Source organism: Helianthus annuus, chromosome 13 (genome assembly GCF_002127325.2).
Source record: "Helianthus annuus cultivar XRQ/B chromosome 13, HanXRQr2.0-SUNRISE, whole genome shotgun sequence".
NCBI lineage: Eukaryota > Viridiplantae > Streptophyta > Magnoliopsida > Asterales > Asteraceae > Helianthus > Helianthus annuus.
Genome location: NC_035445.2, coordinates 136,145,233 through 136,167,115, shown reverse-complemented (window position 1 = coordinate 136,167,115; position 21,883 = coordinate 136,145,233). Strand labels below are relative to the sequence as shown.

The 21,883-nt window shown below is 37.4% G+C and overlaps 2 protein-coding genes across 7 annotated transcripts in view; one reads left to right on the top strand and one right to left on the bottom strand.

Moving 5' to 3' along the window:
- LOC110903272 (acyltransferase-like protein At1g54570, chloroplastic) overlaps window positions 1-2,212 on the top strand; it is a 57,180-nt gene extending 54,968 nt beyond the window's left edge. For all 6 annotated transcript variants that reach the window (XM_035982532.1, XM_035982531.1, XM_035982530.1 and 3 more), the window contains 3 exons: window positions 658-771; window positions 887-972; window positions 1,798-2,212. In XM_035982532.1, coding sequence (XP_035838425.1) covers window positions 658-771; window positions 887-972; window positions 1,798-2,098 — 501 coding nt within the window. In that variant the 3' untranslated portion in view covers window positions 2,099-2,212. The remainder of the gene's footprint in view (window positions 1-657; window positions 772-886; window positions 973-1,797) is intronic.
- Window positions 2,213-2,764: 552 nt separating this feature from the next.
- On the bottom strand, window positions 2,765-9,902 carry LOC110918168 (AT-hook motif nuclear-localized protein 8). Its single transcript, XM_022162526.2, has 5 exons — window positions 9,075-9,902; window positions 8,279-8,331; window positions 4,567-4,698; window positions 3,903-4,067; window positions 2,765-3,308 (listed from the first exon to the last, which is right to left on the bottom strand). The coding sequence occupies exons 1-5, from the start codon at window positions 9,583-9,585 to the stop codon at window positions 2,994-2,996; spliced, it is 1,176 nt and encodes a 391-aa protein (XP_022018218.1). The 5' UTR covers window positions 9,586-9,902; the 3' UTR covers window positions 2,765-2,993.
- Between the last annotated feature and the right edge of the window lie 11,981 nt (window positions 9,903-21,883).

The following is a 21,883-nucleotide window of genomic DNA, read 5'->3' as shown; positions in this document are numbered from 1 at the left end:
CTGAAATCGACATAAGTTAACTGAATTAATGCCTAAATAATGTTCGACAACATAAATTGCAGAAATCGACATAACAGAAATCGACATTAGTTTTTAGAAAATATTTGGGTATTGGGCTTACTAACCTAATGGGCTAAATAGTTTAAACAATATGATTTTTTTTTAAGTGGGCCTATGTTAATATTTTTTTGGTTATACCCTATTAATTTTTTTTTTTTTTTTTTGCATATATAATATCGGATTTTTTAAAAATTACGTGCCCTACGAAATCACGGGCCCTGTTCGGTTGTCCTCCCCGCCCTCCTTCAGGGCCGGCTCTGGCAACCAAAGTGAAAGTTTGAAGTGACATTAGTCACATATCAAACTTGCCGTTTTTTACAACGCTTTTGTTTTTGTCACAAACCACGAAAAATAAACAATACCTTTTTCAGGATTCTAGCATTTAAGGGACCTTTTCTTGTTCTTTCTCTTGGAAAAAACAAAATTTATTTGATAAGGGGATTCAATATTACACATGGTGTAATGTTATTTATACATTGGATTTTATGTCACATGTGTTAGGACAACACAATGTTCTTTTTCACCACAAAAATGTGACACATATTAGAAACATTGGTTGCTTGTGCAATATTATTACAAATTAATGTCTCTTGACAGGGTGAAGCTGGCAAGTTGTTTTGGCCTGATAAACAAGAGTTTGTAAGAATGGCAGTGAGGTTTGGGGCCACCATTATACCATATGGTAGTGTTGGGGAAGATGACATATTAGAAGTAAGATTGAACACACTCATTCTTTAAATAGACTTAAACTTGGTCTTCAAAGTAGTAATAACTAGTTAAATGTTGATGCTCACCTGTTAATGATGATAATCTACTTTGTTGGCAGCTAATTGTTGATTATAATGACATGAAGAGAAACCCTCTTCTCAACTACATAGTGAATGAATTTAATCAAGGGAAGAAAAACTTGAGGTGAACTTCACATTCTTAATGAATTTCATATACCTCTATTAAAATTTCTGTTGCACTTTTTGGTGTTACAATTGCTATATATTAAAATTTGATATCTAATTTAAACGAGCCAAAGAGCCAGCTAAACGAGCCTAACGAGCAAGCCAACAAGCCGAGCTTACCTTGACTTGGGTTAGGATTGGCTTGCTTACAAACAAGCCAATTTTAAGCAAGTTTTTTTCGATCAAGCCGTATTTGTGTAAAATGAACCTAACAAGCAACCAGCTAAACGATCCTAACGAGCAACGGAGCAAGCCAACAAGCCGAGCTTACCTTGGCTTGGATTTGGCTTGGCTTGTTTACAAACGAGCCAATTTTATGCAAGCATTTTTCGAACAACCTTGATCCGACGCCACTCACTACTACATAACTCAGTATTAGTGATGGAAAATGTGTGTCGCTGGTTTTGTGAGAGAGAAAACCTGTGGCAATTTAGCATCAGAAATTGCAACCATATTGGTAACGAAAATGCGGTCTCACATTTTTTTAAAAGAAACCCGTCGCTTGAAGTTGTCACAAAATGTCTTTTAATTTTTGTTGTGAAATCTGTCTAATGTAGTACTTTTTTTCTCAGTTTTATTTTTCGTCGCTAATCACAATAACGAGATTTTTTGTCTATATTAAAACCGTCGCAATTGTGTTCTGCGACAGCTTTGGCTGTCACCGATGATTGGACCGTGTTGTACCTACAAGCTACTGCAATGACCCTTAACACTACACACACAGTTTAGATATAAGGACCAATCTTTGTACATTGCTTACCGACGTTATTCGATGACATGACAGGGAGGGGGTCGGAGGAGAAATCGCAAAGCAACCATTTCACATACCGATAGTTGTGCCCAAGCCACCCGGTAGAGTCTACTTTAAGTTCGGGAAGCCTATACGAACGAAAGGAAAGGAACATATGTTATACGACTATGGTTATTTGCAAGAGTTATATTTGCAGGTAAGAAGTGATGTTGAAAAGAATATAGCTTATTTGTTAAAGAAGAGAAAAGAGGATCCTTATAGAAGTGGTGTTCAAAGGCTTTTGTGGCAAATGAAACATGGATCCTTGGATCAAATTCCATCTTTCGACCCGTAAATGTTAAGTCATCCATTGTGTAATTCGTCGAATGCATTACCATCAAAACATTGTATAACCGAACTTTATAACGTTAACATGGTTAGCTTCGGCACAAGTTTTTATCCTTGTCAACCGACGGTTAATATAAAATAGACTCAATTAACCTCTGTCCAGGCCGGTCTAATGATCGGTTTGGTTTCAAGCCAATTTGGGTTTTTACCAGTTCGTTCGGTTTAATCGGGTCTCAACCCACTTCACCTCGACCGCCCCCAAACCTCCAATTTCAATCGGTTCCAAACCAGTTCCTCCCAAACCAGATCAATCTTCGGTTTTGGTTGGATTCAACCCGGTTCAGCTTAGAGATGTAAAAAAACGGTTTTAGGATCTAAACTACAAATGCCAAAACCGGTTTTTTTAAACCTATTCGGGCTCAAACCGATCCGGCGGTTTGTGTGATCTTTGTAACCGGTTGTAAAAAATTACAATTTTTTTGTCCCGAAGCAGTTTTAAAACCGAACCGGTTCGTACCAGTTTGGGTTCTCGTATCAAACCGGTTTTTTGTGCCAAAAAAAAAAAAAAAAACAAAACCCGTTAACCTGGCCGGTTTTTTTAAAAAGCCGATTTGTCCACCTCTGGTTCAGTTTCCCGAACCGGTTTTTTCAACCACCTCTAGTCGCAAGTTAGTTTGAAACGAAACAGCGAATAATTTGAATTGAAAAAAAATAAGATAACTCGGATACAAATAAAAAACATCAAGATTAATCCTAGATTGATACCGCGGCTAAACAACAAGCACATCCAATCTGATTCCTAGATTACGACTTCTACAAATCAATTCGAAATAGCACAATAACCAAACATAGTAATCAAGATCCTATGTTACAAGGATACCGATAACCGACTCAACTCAACTTCAATTACGGAGCATGTTCATGGTGGAGTTTGGCCAGCCCATGTTGGAATACATGGGCATCTGCGGTGGCGGAGCTTGTTGTTGTTGCGGTTGTTGGCTAGCGTTGTTGTAGGACCCCGGGTGCCGATGAAGAGGGCTGCTGCCGCTGTCGTCAGATGACTCGCTTGATGGTCCGTCAGATGCTGGACTAGCACCGGGCACGGACCCACCACCGCCACCGCCACTACCAAAGTTTAACATGTTTGTTGCTGGTGTCGTTGGACCACTGCTTGATTTTGGTTTTTTCGCATCTGTGATGAAGCTACCGACAACCACCTGAAAGAAAGAGACTGATTAAGTGATTAACACTAGTTTGCTTGATGCTATAGATATGTGTGTAGGGGTGCTAAACGGGCCGTGTTCACGGGTTGGTAGGTTCAACCCGAACCCGAAAGTCGTATCATACATACAAACTCGAACACGACCTGAATATTCGTGGGTTGGCCAAAACAAGACCCGTTCAACCCAACTTTTTTTACTTTTTAATTTTTTTTTTTCCGCAAATTAATATATTAAAACTAAAATTTACTAGAAAACACAAATATATATAATACAAATTATAACATCTTATGTTAATTTCTCTTTTTTAAGTTATAATTATGGCATAAAATACACACCAAATTAATTTATGACAAGAAACATATTGTAAAAAAATATAATATAATAAATGGGTCAAACGTTTCAACCCAACTAAGTTAACCCAAACCCGGCCCGTTTAGCTAAACGGGTTCACCGGTTCAACCTGACATTGACCCGAACCCGTTTAGACTAAACCTAAACCCACGAATTTCGTGTTAAGTTCGTGTCGTGTTTTCGGGTTGTGTCAAAAATTCACAGGTCTGTGTGCGTGCGACGGAGAGAGAGACGGACCTGTACGGGTGTTGCTGCAACCAGTGACCCAGCAACTCCACCACCCAAAACCCGACCGTCTGAACCTGCAAGGGAAACGCTCAATCCACTTGACCTGCTGCTTTGGTTACCGTCACTATCTGTCAGCAGGAACGAGCCCGATAAAGAAATTATCTCAAACCGGCCCTACAAGATGACATCGTCAGCCCAATCAGAATTTCCAGTTCAATAAAAAATTAAAAAACTTATAGGTGGCACGCTGGGTCAACATGTACGTTGGTTTGACCCGGAACACTTGTTGCCCAATTTTTTTAATAAAACTATGATCACGAAATCTTTATTATTTACACTAATATCTATAATATCTACACGAATAATCTAAGTTACTAAGTAAAGCAATTTAGGAAGTTGCATAAACAAACACCTATCAACCCGCTTGAGCCATTTTATTCGTAGCACATTTGAACTATTAGAGATAAACCATGACCCAAACACTAAAAGTCACGCATATAGGGCAATTATTAGAGATAAACCATGATCCAAGGGCCAGAAAATAGTTTCTTTTGTTCCTAATAATGTAATGGTTCTCATTTGAACCTCCTTATATATAACATATATACATACATACACGAATACACACACACACATATATAATGAATAAATGTAGAATGAAGGTGATAAAAACCTCATATGTTACAGTGCCGCCAGACATTGCAGGCTGACGAAGAGTTACGTTGCTTATGGCACCATTTGCTGAAAGGATACAAACAGTACGAGGACCTTGCTGTGAGAATGCAGTCATCTTTGAGGCTATATCCTGTAATCCCCATCAAAACAATCAATTAGCTATATTTTATAGATATAAATCGTCAAAAGAGATATTCAAAAACAACATACGTAAAACCTCATGCAAAGCTTAAAATATATTTTCAAGTAGAGGCGTAGAGCCCCTCATTTGTCAAACAATTACGTGGAACTTGTTTAGCCCTTGACAACAAACATTTTTATGTTAAAATAGTACCAAAACTGCAAAAACATATCTCAAGTCCTTACAACGGTTTATTATTTTATTAAGGCACATGTACATAGGTAACCTTCTCCTAGATCTTATGGTTATTTTCTTACGCATTCCTGATATTTAGCAATAGTTAGAACAAACATTGAGCATAGAAACCATAGATGTGGGAACATTATTTAAAAATTAGAGTAAAATGCCATTTCGTCCATGAGGTTTGGTCAGTTTTGCGACTTTCGTGCAAAGGTTTGTTTTTTCGCATCTGGATCCAAAAGGTTTGAAATCTTGCCATTTTCATCCGACTCGTTAACTCCATCCATTTTTCTCCATTAAGTCAGGGGAATTTTCGTCTTTTTTGTTAACTTAAAGGGCAATTCGGTCTTTTTCACTTTTGTACAATCATTTAGCATAATGTACAAGTATTCAAAAGACCAAATTGCCCTTTAAGTTAACAAAAAAGACGAAAATTCCCGACTTAACGGAGAAAAATAGATGGAATTGACGAGGCGGATGAAAATGGCAAGATTTCAAACCTTTTGGATCCAGATGCAAAAAAACAAACCTTTGAACAAAAGTCGCAAAACCGGCCAAACCTCAAAGACGAAAATGGCATTTTACTCTAATAATTAATATATAAGTATATAACATATACATACGTAGGTAGTTAGAGAAACAACGCACACGCAAGGCACAAAGAATTCCCATGTCACCTAGCCTAGGAACAAGGCGTAGAAAATCGCAGAGCCAAGACAAAAAAAAAAGCACAATAATAAGAATATTATGTATACATACACATAATGCTACTGCCTACTCCCCAAAAGAGTTAGAAAACCTTTGAAAATCGTCCGACTAAAATGAAATCTAATATAGCTAGTTGCATACTACATAATTCTGCCTAATTAATCATTGATATTGTAGATAAAGTGCAAACACGAGAAAAGAAATTCCAAACGAAAAGAAAGAAAGCCTAAACAAAAAATAAAAGGTCCAGACAATAAAAAGAAATTAAAAGAGAGAAAAAAAGAGACCCAAAACTCATTTTATAGGTCACCGACAGTTAGAGGTGTAGAAGAGATGAAAGAAGAAGCAGGTTGATGTAGCGTTAAGAAAAAAAAGAAAGGAGAAGCAGAAACTGCCAGACTTCAAATACCAAGTGACCGCCTCGCAACACCTGGATTGAGGCGCTTGCCGCACTTAATGAAGATGGCGGCCTTGCATTTTTTCGAGGCACCTAAGCCAGCCTCGCTCCGCCTACTCACCATTGACTTTATAAATACAGACGATAAATATACAAAAATATAATAGCTAGAATAACCCAAGACATAATACAAAGACAACGTTCATAAAAACTAGAAATATATATATTTACACACACCCGTAAATACGTACATACATTATACATATGCATATATAGACTATAGTCAATGCAGATACAACAAAACAAGGTATATGTTGATATTAGTCAAATCTAAATAATCTTTTACCATTATAGTCCAAGGATCTAGTATACAAGGGCAACACTATACAGAATCTTGAAATATATATACGCACATGCACATAAATATATGCATATGTTCAGAGTTTAAACACACAAATGTTTATATAGTCAACGCCTAAAACAAAATACAATGAAACAAGGATACGGATCTAGAAGGTATAGAAAACCACTTAAAGAATCTAATACACGCATGCACATAAATATATGCACATTTATAAACACTAAAACACATACACAATAAGTGGTTTATATGTCATGATTCGCACATATGGTGTTAAAAATTAAAAATGAACCAAAAGTTTAGGATGATGAAAATACATGACACACATACTATGAGGGACCTTGGTTTTAAATTGCCTGATGCGCTTAGATGCGATCCAAAAATCTGATGCGTGAAGCGTGATGCGTGATGCGAGCGCATCACGTATGCGATGCGCTCTTCATAAAAAAAAATACTTAAAAATTATTTATACAAAAAGTACTAAACAACTGACGTAATAAGAAGATAAAGAGTTGTTCTTTTGGTTCAAATCAAGCATATTAAATTGTTTCTAGAACCACAAGAAGTGTTTAGGAACCATAATGATCCAAATCAAGCATACTAAGATATTAATTATTGAAAAAACCCAACCTATTTCATAAAATATGGAAAACTAAACATAACAAACAATGTTGCGTGCATTGGAGCACATTATGCGAAATCGGCGCAATATTCTCGCATCACATAAACGCAACGCATGAGCTGTGGCGATGCGCTCTCATCAGCGCATCACGCATTATGCGCGAATTTTAAAACCAAGGGGCCATAGTCACAGGATTCGCAGACCCTCCCACGTATCCCGAACCAGATCGTCCGTACCGAAGTCGGGTATAGAATCGAACCGAATGCTACGGGTTCACGATCTGGATCGGAGAAATTGGTCGTACCGGATTGTCACTAAAGGCATTCCAAATCATATAAAAATGCGTTTCCGATTGACAAATTCGGCATTCCGGAACGCTCCAACACGCGTACCGGTAACCGAAAAGGCTGATTCAGACCAGTAATTAGACTTTTGGAATGCGAATTAAAATCTGACTCTTCAGTTACGTTGTTACATACTCTTCTTTCCCGCTGTTTTTAAAGGCGCTAATTCACATCTAGGTATGTATAAATATCTATTATAAAATGTGTTATTTTAAATTGGAATTTTTCGAAAAAAAAAATCTATAAACTGTTTTGTATACGATACGGCGTACCAAACTATATGGTGCGATGTACCGCATACCGAATTGGCGTTCCGAATGAACCTACCCCCCCCCCCGAATTTTAGAAATGCATGAACTGCGTACCCGTTTTCGTTCTGCGTACCGGAGCGAACTGCGATCCATGTGACTATGAATGGGACATATCTAAAATAAAGATTTTGATAACTTTCACGCGACAAAGGTTACATAATGTAAAAACTATCGAACGGAAGAAGAAGAATAAGAAAAATTTTGAAATGAAAATATCATGTTTTCGATTTTCACAATAATTATCACGTTTAACCGTATATTCTGCCCTAATTTTGGTACCAAGTTAACAAAGGAATCATTTGCATGAGTTAAAGAGACTCATTTCGTATATCCATTTATTCATTTTGGACACAAATAGCAATGCATTCTAATGCTACTTGGATATAGTACTAATGAAAGACCTATACAACTCATAATACTATATATTCATTAATTACATATGTAAATTGACTAGTCAAATCATCAATTCCCAACATGAAAAAATTAATTTAAAGCTCCTTGCTTGAAAAAATATTATAATCCATTTTTAATAAAAAAAAATAATAAAAGACAAGATTCAAATGCATATCAATTTCAAGATTATATAAGAAAGATGAAGATCATTACCTCTCCTGCTTTAACCGTGATGACATGAGGAGTAAAACCGACACCAGGTGCACCTGTCAAAAGATCAGCAAAGTTTAAGAACTGTAACAAAAGATCACACTATAAACCCGAATTATTATTAACTATTAACTAATTGACATATTTAATAAGAATGCGAAAAAAAAAAATCACTAAATCATACTAGTTAATATAAAAGATATAAGGTCAAGATCACATCCCCTTCATTCATTACAATAGAATGATACTACTACTAACTACTAAGAGTGAATCAAATGGTCAAATTTAATCACAAACTAATCAGTTACTAATTTAATAATAAAAATAAGATCTTGCACATAAATACTACTTTAATTTAATTACTTGATCTACAAAAATTAGGATCATATCCTCTTCACTTTTTCCAACAGAATAATACTACTTCTAATAAGAGTGAATCACATAGTCAACACAAAACTAATAAATTACTCAATTTAATAACAAAAATAAAATTTCCCACATTAATACTACTTTAATTACTTGATCTACAAAAAATGCAGTCACAAGACTAATCACTTACTTAATATAATAATAAACATAATATTTCCCACATAAATATTATACTACTTTAATTACTTGATCTACAAAAAATTAAGATCATATCCCCTCATTTTTCACAATAGAATCACACAAGAAAAATGTAATCACAAAACTAATCAATTACTCAATTTAATACCTAAAAATAAAATTTCCCACATTAACACTACTCTAAATCACTTGATCCACACAAAATTCCCAACAACAAAAACAAAAATTTCACCTAAAGCATCCAACTGCTTCTTCCCTGAACCCGGCGGCCTTCCGCGGTGCTTCTTCGCAGCGGAATCAGTATTCGGCGTGCCTCCACCGCCATCATTCGCACTCTCCAAATTCCCACCGCCCCCACCCGCGCCACCACTAACCGGCGCCGGAGCCAACCCGAGAGCAATGTTGCCATCAGGGGACGGCGAATACTTCCTGGGCCGGCCCCTCTTCTTCCGGGCCGGCTCAATGTTAAACCCTCCGGGCCGAAACCCACCCGGAGGCGACGATCCATCACCGTACTGATCCGACCCATCAAAGGCAAACCTCTGCTGCAAAGATTCATGGGTTATGATGTTACTAGTGTTATTATTGTTGTTAACAGCAGTTGTGGAAGTGTTGGGCATGTGGTGGTGGTAATTGGGTGGCATCATCATCCCTGGTGGAAGCTGGTGGTGGTGCTGGTGGTGGGGCTGGTGGCGTTGCGGTTGTTGTAGTGGTGGGGGAGCTAAAGATTCACGAGAATCCATAATTTTTTAAGAAAAAGATTTGTGGGTTTTGTTTGTTGATGAAAATCTTGGAATGTGGGTGGATCTTTAGGTGGAATTGAGGGTGAAAAATTGGATCTTGAAGAGAGATTAAAGAAAGGGGGAATTAGGGTTTGGAAAAAGTAGAGATTTTTTTGAGTTTGATGCCGCCGTATATGCACGAAACGGTGATTACATTTACATCAACCAAGTTGTGTTGTAGTTGTAGTTGTAGTTGTTGTTGGGTATAGTTGTAAAGGTGTAGATAGCTTTTGACACCTGGTGGAGTGATCATAGTCAAAGCTGCTGGTTACCAATTTTCGTCGGCAATTTTGAATCTTGTTGTTATTGTATATACTCTTTTTTGACTTTTTTTATTAAGTGTTTAATGTTATAATTTATTTATTATTAAGTGTTTAATTAATGAATCTTTATGTTTTGTTATGAGATCTAAAGGTTAATTAATTTATGATTATAAGTTGGAATTTTTTCGGTTAGTCTCTGTCTTATCTTAAAAGAAATATATTATTATCATTAACAAACTAGAGATATCTAAAGTATTAGATTATGGATTAGTATGTTATAAACCCGAGTATTACACGGGTTGACTTAATTAGGAGAGACTGATTTGGGAAAGCTTGGAGGGTAGGGGAGTTCCGGCGAAGTATATAGACTTAATTACGGATATGTATGATAGGACTGTGACTAGGGTTCGTGCGCCAGTAGGAGATACAGAGTCTTTCCCCGTGGAAGTCGGACTCCACCAGGGGTCCGCATTGAGCCCGTTGCTTTTTGCGGTTATCTTGGATGAGTTGTCCAAGTTTATTCAAGAGACAGTTCCGTGGTGCATGCTTTTTGCGGACGATATAGTGCTAGTTGCGGAAACTAGACAAACCCTAAATGCGAGGCTAGAGGAATGGAGAACAGCGTTAGAAGGCAATGGTTTAAGGATTAGTCGGTCTAAGACTGAATACCTTTATTGTAATTTCAGCGGTGCAGGTGACAACGAGGCCACTCAGGTTATCATTGAAGGTCAAGTGGTCCCACAAACGACTAAGTTCAAGTACTTAGGATCGTTTGTGCAAAGGGACGGGGAGATAGATAGTGATGTATCTCACCGCATCCAGGTTGGCTGGTGTAAGTGGAGAGCAGCCACTGGGATATTGTGTGACAGGAGGTTCCCGACAAAATTGAAGGGAAAATTCAATAGGATAGCAGTTCGACCAGCTATGTTATACGGGACAGAGTGTTGGGCCATCAAGAAAACTCAAGCGCGCAAGATGGAGGTAGCGGAGATGAGAATGTTGAGGTGGATGTGTTGCCACACGAGGTTAGACCGAATAAGAAGTGAGGTTTATAGGGATTGGTTAGGAGTAGCTAGTATATTAGACAAGTTAAAAGAGGGGAGATTGAGATGGTTTGGGCATGTGAAGAGGAGGCAGTTAACAGAACCAGTTAGAGCAGTGGAAACCATAACAGTGGAAGGAAGGAGGGGTAGAGGCAGGCCAAAGTTGACTTGGGATGAAAGACTTAGGAAAGATTTGGTAGAGTTGCACCTCTCTGAGGACATGGTTCAGGATAGGAGTTCGTGGAGACGTAGGATTAAGGTTAAGGACTTGTAGGTGAGGGTATAGACGTGCCCTAGCATTGCCTTGGGAAGGGGTGTTTCTTTTCTTTTACACTTTAGGTAGGTTAACATATGATGATTCTCGTGTATCTATGCCTATGTTTGCATGCTAATGATCTATCTGACTACTGCTACGCTATTTACTTACCCATCTTTCATATATCTGCCTGCTGATTGTTTTGGAGCCGAGGGTCTCTCAGGAAGCAGCCTCTCTATTCGCAGGATAGAGGAAAGGTTTGCCTACATCCCACCTCCCCCAGACCCTACGAATAATTCTGCTATTTGTGGGATATACTGGGTATGGTTGTTGTTGTTGTTGTTGTTGTTATTACACGGGTTGAATAAATATAACTTTTATATTATGGGGTAACTTTGTATAATAGTAACCAAGTTTTAAAAGTGTTCCAATTAGGTCACTTAAGTTTCAAAAGTGTTCTAATCAGATCACTCAACATTTATTTTTCATTAAAATTAAGGGTTTTACATCCATTTCATAGGAAACCGTAATGATGTGGATTTTTGTTTCTTTTTTCCTTTTTATTTGATGCTAACGTCGAGTAATGACGTGGATTGTAACTTGTTTTTTTTTATTTTTAATGCAATTAAAGTGTTTTTTTTAATAAGTATAATTTCATATATTAAAATAACCCGACCCGTCGGTTATTAGATAGTAAATAAAGATAAAGATTATAAACTTTATATAAACAATTAAAACTATCTCTATCTTTATGAATAATAAAAACTTTAATATATAGTTTTTAATGTTATTAATTAATATATGATTATCAGTTATCCTTATTCTTATCATCAAAATCTTTTAATTTTATCACTTATCTTTATCTTTATCATCAAATATCTTCTACAAATTTTAGTTGAGACCACCTCATAAAGCGACATGTGTCCCCAAAGTGGTTTCTTTTATTATATAGTACTAGAGGTAAGACCCGTCTGCAAACACGGGTGGCTTTTAGAAAACCATGCATAACACATATAAATGATGAATATGGTTATATAAATAGATAAGTCAGTCGGTAAATACTTAAAGTTTAGAGTATAAAAATATGAAAATATACGATGTATTAATCTTTGTGAACGAAATAACATTTGCATTCAAGCATGTTCTTTCTCCAAAAAACATTGTTTTAACTCAACAGTCGTTTCAATCACCTTCAACCTCCACAAAACATTGTTTTAACCCAGCAGTTGTTTTAAACCAACGTTTTAACTCAACAGCAGTTTTAACCACTGTTTTCTCCACAAAACTCTGTTTTAACCTAACGGTGCTTTCAAACATCCATTTTCATCCATCTGTTGACCAAAGTCAACAGATGTATCAACCACTGTTTTGTTTTCAAACATCTGTTCACAACAACAGAGCTTTCAAAAGATAAACGGACCTTTGCCACTATTACAAGCTTTTGAACTCTCAACCCTAAATATTTATTTAATTAATTTAAATAACAGACATGGTTAATAATTTTAACACAACTAATTATATAAAATATGAAAGTGTCAAACAGAGCTAACTATATAATAAAGAAAGTTCGAAAAACCAAACACCATTCAGTAAAAGACAGCATAATAATTTTTAATCAATGGGCGAAACAATAGTCTCGATAAATAAAGCTCCTTTCGGACCATTGTAGTTGTCAACATGTTGGAGGTATTTCAAAACTTCATTGCTCATATCAACTTCAATCATACCCCCCCCCAATGCTTGTTATCAGTCACTTGTTGTTTTCAATTATATTAGTCCTTCAGTGTTGAGATTGAACCCTACCAGAGGAACAGATAATGTAAAGCCAAAACCTGATCACAACAGTGGATTCACAATAAGCAGATGTTTACACTAAGCTCTCCCCTTGACAGTGGCTACCTATCTGCTGATACATTCTAAACACTACTCAGAAGAACAACTGATGAACCAAACACTGATGAAACAACTAAAGACTGCTAAAAGGCAAACGCTGAGCTCTATCTACTGCTGTCTCTTAAGCACTGCTGAAGATTCAAGCACTGCTCATTCAAAGGGTGATCACCTTTTGAAGAAAGCATTGATGTTCAAATAATCAGTGCTTAGGCTACAACAGTGGAATGTGAACAGTGTTAGACTTGTTTTGTATTGTATTATCAATCAGTTGTTAAGACATCAGTAGTTTGTATAGAACAGTGTCTATAGGTTGTTAAGCTGTTAGATGTCACTATCATGGTGACGTCAGCTGAGGTACATCAGTAGTTTGGTTTGCCTATAAATATAACAGTACTCTGTACTGTTATATTTGATTCATTTTGAGTGAGTTCTTCTCCTCAATTCAATCCTTTCATCTTGTGCAACCAACTCTGAAGTATCTGGCTGAGGGGGAGTTTAGTCTGCAAGCTTGCATTGTAATCTTTTGCTTTTAATGTAATCTTTTGACTCTATGAAAAAGCAATTGTTTATCAAACTATATTCTCCTTTGATTGTGTTTACAAAGTTTGTATACAATTCCGCTGCACTTCTCATCATTTCATATACTCTGAATGTTCAATTCATACAAACAAGCACAATCATGTCAGCCTCGGATCCTAACAATTGGTATTAGAGCCTGGACAGTCAAATTCGATCTAACAATCAATTTGACATGATAGTTCAGCTCAAAATTTATTGATACTAAGGATGGTTGTATTCAGTTGAAAAACAGAGTAACGAGTGAATCATGATCAAAATGGTTATTCAGAAACTCTGTAAGTCAACCAAGATGTCATATGACACACAAATTTTAAGCAACAAGTGATATCATGCACATGTCACTCATAGTTTTCAGATCTGTAAAATATCTAATAAATTATGGGATCGTTCGATATTTTCAAAATTGATTTCATTTGTTGTTTTAATATTTGTGATGTTTTCACTAAAAGCTAAAGTATGAACCTCAGATTAACAAAAACCTATGTTCTTAAAACATTAGTGTTTTTGATAACATAATAGAGGGAAATTAAAACTTTAGTCATTCAGATCTTATGTGTTGAAAACAGGTTGAGCTCCTCAATAGGGCAAAATCAACTGTGTTAAAATACATCAAGAAAATCAGGAGTCAAAAATGTCCAGATCATAGGTAATGAGAAGGTTGGCATAAACATGTGCAAAAATGACCAAATCTCTTAAAACATTACTGCAAAATGATTCTGGAACATGCATTCCTACAATAAATACCCCTCATTAAGTATTTCAATACTTATGATTGGGAAGGGTAAAAAGGGAAGAAGAAAATCCACAAAAACTCAGAAGTGTGTTTATCTCAAAACTTTTCAAGTCAAAAGAAAAGAGTATAAACATAAAACACTTATGAGTCATAGTTTAGAGTAATAATGATCATTAAGCAACTATGTGCATCCATTTGCTCAGGAAAAGGTTTTGATTCCGGAGAATGAACTCCAAAGAGGACTAGACAAATTTTTCATCCATGTGTCCTCATGTTTGCAATCAACTGACCATTTTGTTAAACTTAAGAATGATATGATTACGTATCTTATTGAAAATTTTACCAGATCCTCCTTGATGCTGTTTTCAGAAAATTCCTTAATCATTTTTTTTCCCTTCAAAGGATTTTCTCAAATAACCAGGATATATTGTTCAATTTTTTAAAAGAATAATATATTTTGAACTTTTGCTTGTTTTTATTGGCAATTGTTTCTGTTACCTGTCAGGATATAATACCTTATTTTTGTTGGTATTATTGTCCTCATAAATGGGTCAAGAGGAAAAGGTACATATGTCAAGGTCATGTCATTTTTAGGGTTGTTTTAAACATCAAAGGTTGATTGCTAAACAGTGCTTAAACTACTGAGGTATTTATGTTTTAATTTGAATATTAAACGATAATGAGATGCCTTAGTAAAAAGTTTTCATCATCTGGGGTACTTAACCACTGTTCTTCAAAATTGACATGTGGCAAAACCTTGAATGAAAATTCTCAAAACAGTTGCTGAAATATTTGTTCTTCAAATCTGTATCATTTACTCTAATCACTGTTTTGTTCAAACATCTGATCTCTAAAAACTATCCACTGCTGAAAGTCAACCACTGATTTCTCATTTTGCTAAGACAAGCACTGATGCTCAAAATCAGTGTCTTATCCAATGATATACTATCCACTGATAGTAAAAATCTTCTACTGTTTTCACATTATTACCGTTGTAACCACTGATGCTTGATTCATCAGTGGCTCTTAAAACAACTGTTCTCCACTCTTCATCCATTTCATCAGTGTTTGACACGTGGTCAGTTTTTAGCCTTCAGATCAAAATAACCGCTGCCACATCAGCGATCATTTTTTTCCCTAAATAAAACCCTGCCCTAAACCCCCAAACAGGGTTTTACACTGTCGAATTGAATTCCAAAGTTCTCTTCTCATAGCAGATTCCAACCCTTCTTCTCAAAACATTCTCTGATTCTTCTTCATCAAAATGACGAAGTCAAAATCAAAATCAAAATCTAAACCAAAATCACCATCATCTTCAAAAGAGGTCGCTCAAACGACCGAAGAAACTATTGAAATCCCATACAAATCACCTCATAACTACGTGGGTCTCCTCACAAAACCTACCGATAACCACACCTTCGACTCCATCATTGATACACTATCTGCATCAAAGTATAAAACTTTGTTGACATCAGATGCTCCCATTTACTTGCAAACCCAGAGAGAGTTTTGGAAAAATGCAAATCTTGAAAAACAAGACAAGAAAGTAGTAGCCATTAACTCCTCGATACAGGGTAAAGCATTTCAAATCACCCCACAATCAATCTCAAAGGTCTTCAAACTCGATGATTTGAAAGGTAAAACTTCTTTTGATAAAACCGAGTTAAAAGCTGATTTTCTGAAAAGAGGGTATGCAGAACAATCAAAGGTAGATACCTTACAAAAAGGTTATTTTCCATCTGTACCCAGATTTTTATTTGATGCGTGTGTAGTGTAATATATTTTTAGATGTTTATTTAAGCCCTTTTTACACTTTTAGCCAAGTTTTAAATTTATAAAACACGATATTCACTAACACTAAACACACATATGGGCAAGTGCACCCATCGTGGACGTAGTATAGTGTTGGTAAGATACCGAGGTCGTCCAAGGACACAAGAGCTTTTAATACCGGTTTATCCTCAACGTCTAATCAAATCAAAAAGTTAGAAAAATGTTTTAAACTAAGAAAAATAAAAACTAACTAAATGCTGAAAAAGAAAATAAAATAAAAACAGATAGACAAGATGAATCACTTGGATCCGACTCGTGTATTAGTATAACCTTTGATTATTTTCGCACTTTTGCACTTGTTTAAGAGATTATCTTAGTTATTGTAGTAGGCCCCTCTTTTGAAGGCGACGTTACCCTCAACCCAGTAGTTTGAGTCAGCAAGGATACAATCCTAAAGGGTCGGATTATTGAAAGATAATGAATTAAGTTATTAATGCAAATTATGGTAGGCCCCGCTTTTGGCGGTGACGTTACCCTCGGCTAAGTAGTCTGAGTCAGCAGGGATACAGTCCTAAATAGCCGGGTTATAGTATTAATAGTAGTTAGCTTATGAGGGGATCAAAGAGTTTGGATCCCCGCCATCCAATACCTATGGGCATTGAAGGAGATCCTACTAAATTTGACCCAGGTCCCAAGCAGGACCTCTAAACGCTGAACAAGGGCAAGACCCTTACCAAACCGTTCCCTTAACCCCCGACCAGGTAGCCAACATACCTCCATATAGACCGTGGAGATATGAATGGTGAAAATCTTTTATTTTATATAGACAGTAAAATAACGCCAAGACACCACGGACAAACGATAAGGAAAGATCACCTTCAACATAAGTAACTAGTTATTAAAGTCATTAATACAAAACCAAATAAAAAGTGCAAAAGATTAAAAATAAAAAGTATTATACTAAACACTTGTCTTCACCAAGTGATGTAAGAGACTTAGGCAAACATGGCCTTGATTGTCAAGAACTCTTACGATCAATCTTGGATCCCGAGACGACTCACACACTCTACGATGGACAATGGATGATGGTGGTGGATGATGGTGTTATGGTGGTGATGGGTGGTGGATGAAGTGTGAGAGAGGTGGTGTGCCAAGGGATGAGAGAGAATGAAACCAAGCTCCTCTATTTATAGGCTGAACAGAACGCTGGACACGGCCCCGTGTCCGCTGGACACGGCCCCGTGCCCGTCTGACATTCTCTCTCTTCATTAATTGTAATTGCGAATTACAATTAATGCGCCTGCTGTACTTTCAACACGCCCCCGTGCCCGCTGGGCACGGCCCCGTGGTGAGCAATGGAAGCTTCTACTGGTTTGTCTTTTCTGCTGCTTCCTGGGCACGCCCCCGTGTTCACTGGACACGGGGCGTGTTCAGACTCTGTTCTCTTCTCTTTGTCTTGGGAGGTGCCGTTGAGGGTCCGGGCAGTTTACTTTTGTTCCTTTTCTTGTATTTATGGTAGAATTAGTGGTCTTTTTGCTTCTTTTGTGATTTTGAGCTCATTTCATCCTGAAAATACAAAAGGAAGACAAAAACACTCTTTTTCCAACATTAGTACTTAAAAAGGGTTAGTTTTATGCCTTAATTGATGTGTTTTATATGTTGCATTTTACACACATCAAATACCCCCACACTTGAACTTTTGCTTGTCCTCAAGCAAAACTCTTTTAATGTGGCTTACACTCCCAAATGGAATAGGTAGAAGAGAAGTTTTTTTTTTTTTTTTTTTTAACTTGTCCTAGAGTGTCGGGAATCCAAGGTTTGTATAGGTTCTATTTTTATTTTATTTACAATCTTATTCGTCATGGTTTATTTTGAACTTTTCATAAGATAAACTACTTATTTGGGCATAGCATGCCTTATTAAAATTCCATTTATATACAAGTTCACATACCTCACGGGAGATCACTCAATCACTCGGCCGAAGGTGTATATTTAAGTGAATCGCTCGAGAGCGGCACGAATTTACATTCTCCATATGCTTGCCAAGCGATCAATCCTCCTCCTTTTTAACTTTTTACCTTTGTAAATATCAAGAGGTCTTTTGGGGTGAAGGCTCGGGTTTAAAGGTGGGTGGTTGGTTAGTGGTTAGTAAAAAGGGCGAAAATCGTAACAAGTGTCGGTTTTCGTGAAATACCTTTTTTTTTTTTTTTTTTTTTGGTGACATTTATTTTTGAAGTATTTCTCCAAACAAGCTTTTTTGTAGCTTATGTTTGTTTTTGACTTCATTTTTTTTTTTTTTTGTCACGTAAAGGGTATGTTTATGAAAAACCGAGTTTGTTACTAAAATAAAGGTGAAAAAAAAATGAAAAAGGTTTTTGGTGGGTAAAAAAAAATTTTGTTTTGGGGGTAATGAAATGAAAGGTTTAGGCTCAAAGGGGTTTTCTAGGGGGATTTTGGGTAGGTAAAAAAAAATGAAAAATAATGGTTTTGAAAGAAAAATAGTTAGTCCTAATGCCTCCATCATTTACTTACTTGGGTTTAAGTTGGTAAGGACCGGGAATGTATCGTCGTGGCAAGTTCTAGATTTGTAAAGACCGAGCGGCTATTCACACAAGAAACGAAAAATGAGCATTTAATCTAAATATGTGTATTTTTATGCTCAATAAAGGCTCAAAACTCACTTTTTGTGGGAATGGGTTTTTAATGTGACCAAGCATATATAATCGAATTTTAGCTAGACTTGTTATACCGTTTCATAATTTCCTTATGTTAGTTCTTTTTATCACGACGCTATCGGTTGTAAGTTTGTAAAAATATAACCCTTTTATAACTTGTTATTCCCAACTTAAACTAAGACAAGTAAATAAAATAAAAATGAAAAAGTTTTTGAAAAAAATTTGGGGTGTTTAGCGGTTCCAATAGAGTTTTGTGTAAGGCTTGTTTTAGGATTTTGCAAAATTCCAAGGTTTTAGCATCCCCCCCCCCCACACTTAAATTACACATTGTCCTCAATGTGTCCAAAAATAAAGTTTTTGGTTGATTAGAATATGTAAAAGTGTGTTTGAAAACAAAGATTTGTGTTACTGGCGCTCTGGACACGGCCCCGTGTTGACCGGGCACGGCCCCGTGGTCAAGTGCCAGTAACAAAAATTTTAGAATTGAAACAGAAGCCTGGACACGGGGGCGTGTCCGCTGAACACGGCCCGTGTTCAGTTACCTGAACTAGGTGATTTCCTGCAGGGGGCTCAGCACGGGGCCGTGTTGGTTGGGCACGGCCCGTGTGGAGCCTTCTGTTATGGAGATTTTTGTCGGTTTGTTCTGTTCTTCTGCACGGTTCCATTTTTTCTCGTTCCCTTTTTCATCCATTACCACCATTAGTCCATAAATCATAAAAACCATCATAATATTGCTAACCATAGAGGAATTACATAGCTAATTAAACTAAGGGAAACATAAGGTTATCATAAAGGTTCTACTTATTTAGGAAAATTTCGGGAATAGTTTCCCGATGTAGAAACATTCTTCAGCCCATGGCTCCTCGGTTTTCACTCAAAGCCATTCTTCTATCTCCCTTGGGAGGTAGAAGGTAGCCTCATTTTCTTCGGTTTCTCGAGGAGGAGCGCTAACCGGGACTCCTTGCACTACTCTTGGTTGAGGTACTTGGTGCAAGGTGTGCCATTCTGCTGGGATGATAACCTCGGGTACTACATTCCACGCCCTGTGTGTTATCACCGGAACCAAAGGCGGGGAAGCAAGAAGGTTTAACCTTTGGTGCAGAAGGTTCACTTCTTGCAAGCAGCCCTCCAAGCTTATTGTCAGATGATTAATGCGGTCCACCAAAGCTTCTTCTACACTTGTCATTTCATCTACGGCTTCCCTTAAAGCGTAAACGTAGTTTACCAGGGAATCCTCTGCGGCGGATGATCTCCTTCCATTTCGGTTATTCCTTGAAGACGCTCCGCTGTTTCGGCTGGCCATTTTCTGCGAAATAAGCCGAGGATAACTGGATTTTTGCTAAACAGTACCTTGAACACGGCCCCGTGCTCAGTGAGCACGGCCCCGTGTTCAACTGTCTGCAGGAATTTTTTTTGTCTAATGGTTCTAGTTTAAATTATTTCCATATACTTACGTTGTGTTATAAGCTCAGATAATTTAAAAAAAACAAAGTTATAGAACTAACTTTAGACAAGAACCCATAGCTAAAACTCCTACAAACTTTGCATAGAAGGTTGGAATCATGGGTTTCCAAGCTTCCATGGAGGTAGGGTTTGAAAAATCTTTGGAAGAAGAGGAAATGAACAAAAGTGGAAAAGACAAGATGGTCCTTAGGAACCTTCTTTTGGTACTTACCTAGGATGGTATATGTGAAGATTCCAGGAATCTCTGCTTGGTGGAGTGGTCAAAAATGAGCAGGATTCAGGCTGCATTTAAAGAAAACGACAGCACACTGAACACGGCCCCGTGTCCGCCGGACACGGCCCCGTGTGCAGAGAAAATCCTGACACATTTTGTCCGTATTCTGACAGAATCAGCAGAAAATCTTCTGAGCGAACACGGGGTCGTGGTGACCGGACACGGCCCCGTGTCAGAGGGCTGTTTTATGGAGTTTTGTCTTTATTAAGGAGCTAATTCTTATCGGGTGGCTCCTGACTTGTTGGAACAACCCCAAAATGCCTAAGATACCTTAATTGTCCTATACTAAGGCGAGAACGCAAGAGGTTGTCGGTGAGGGTAATTCCTATTTTCATTCTAGGTGGACAAGTCCAACCCTTTCCCGGGCTCTCGTTAAAGAAGGTGTATGCCGAATCGCTCAGGTCTATGTATGCACCGAACGAGGTCGATGGGGAGTCCTTCACGGCACAATCGGCACAGGGACGACTATCGTCCACGTCTTGTCTAGGAAGAAAGGTATTTTTGGGAGCAACGAGGTTGTCAGAATGCGGTTCCAACATTTCCTCATGGTCATCATCTTGGGATGGATCTAAGAAATCCTTCCTAAGTTCTTTTGACCAATTTAGAAGTAGTTCTTCTAGTTGAAATAGCTCGTCAAGGAGCATATCTCCTAGAATATCCGGTTGGGCGCATTCGAGGGAGAAATAGTGTTTATTTTTACTTTCGCCCCTCTTAAGGTTACAAGGAATTGGTGGGTCTATATAGTGTGGCCTATAAGTGAGGAAGAAACATTTTAATTCCTCGTGTTCGCCTCCACATATTTGACACCACAAACCATAAGAGTGCCGAAAGTAAAAAGAATCACTATTACTCATGTTTGTATCAGAAGTTACCAACCGCCGGGATCAAACGGTTCTGTTTTCAGCAACTGAATCTTGGGCACGGGGGCGTGTTGAGTGGACACGGCCCCGTGTTCAGCCTACTGTCTGATATAAAACAGGATTGCCAGTTCCAATGATTGGGCACGGGGCGTGTTCAGCGGGCACGGCCCCGTGCTGAGCTCTGCAGAAGCTGAAAAATCTAAAAAAAAATCCTAAAAATTAAAGAAAAATAAAAAGATGATTAGGCCGTTGATTCCTAACTTTCTTAAAATTCTTGTGTCCCCGGCAACGGCGCCAAAAACTTGATGCGTGTGTAGTGTAATATATTTTTAGATGTTTATTTAAGCCCTTTTTACACTTTTAGCCAAGTTTTAAATTTATAAAACACGATATTCACTAACACTAAACACACATATGGGCAAGTGCACCCATCGTGGACGTAGTAT

What these genes read in the sequence shown, in the direction of transcription:
- LOC110918168 (XM_022162526.2), bottom strand. Translation starts at nt 9,585, where the DNA reads ATGGATTCTCGTGAATCTTTAGCTCCCCCACCACTACAACAACCGCAA. An exon ending in TCACGGTTAAAGCAGGAGAG is followed by an intron (nt 4,699 to 8,278) that starts GTAATGATCTTC and finishes TGGGGATTACAG; the next exon opens with GATATAGCCTCAAAGATGAC. An exon ending in TTGCAGCAACACCCGTACAG is followed by an intron (nt 3,309 to 3,902) that starts GTCCGTCTCTCT and finishes TCTTTCTTTCAG; the next exon opens with GTGGTTGTCGGTAGCTTCAT.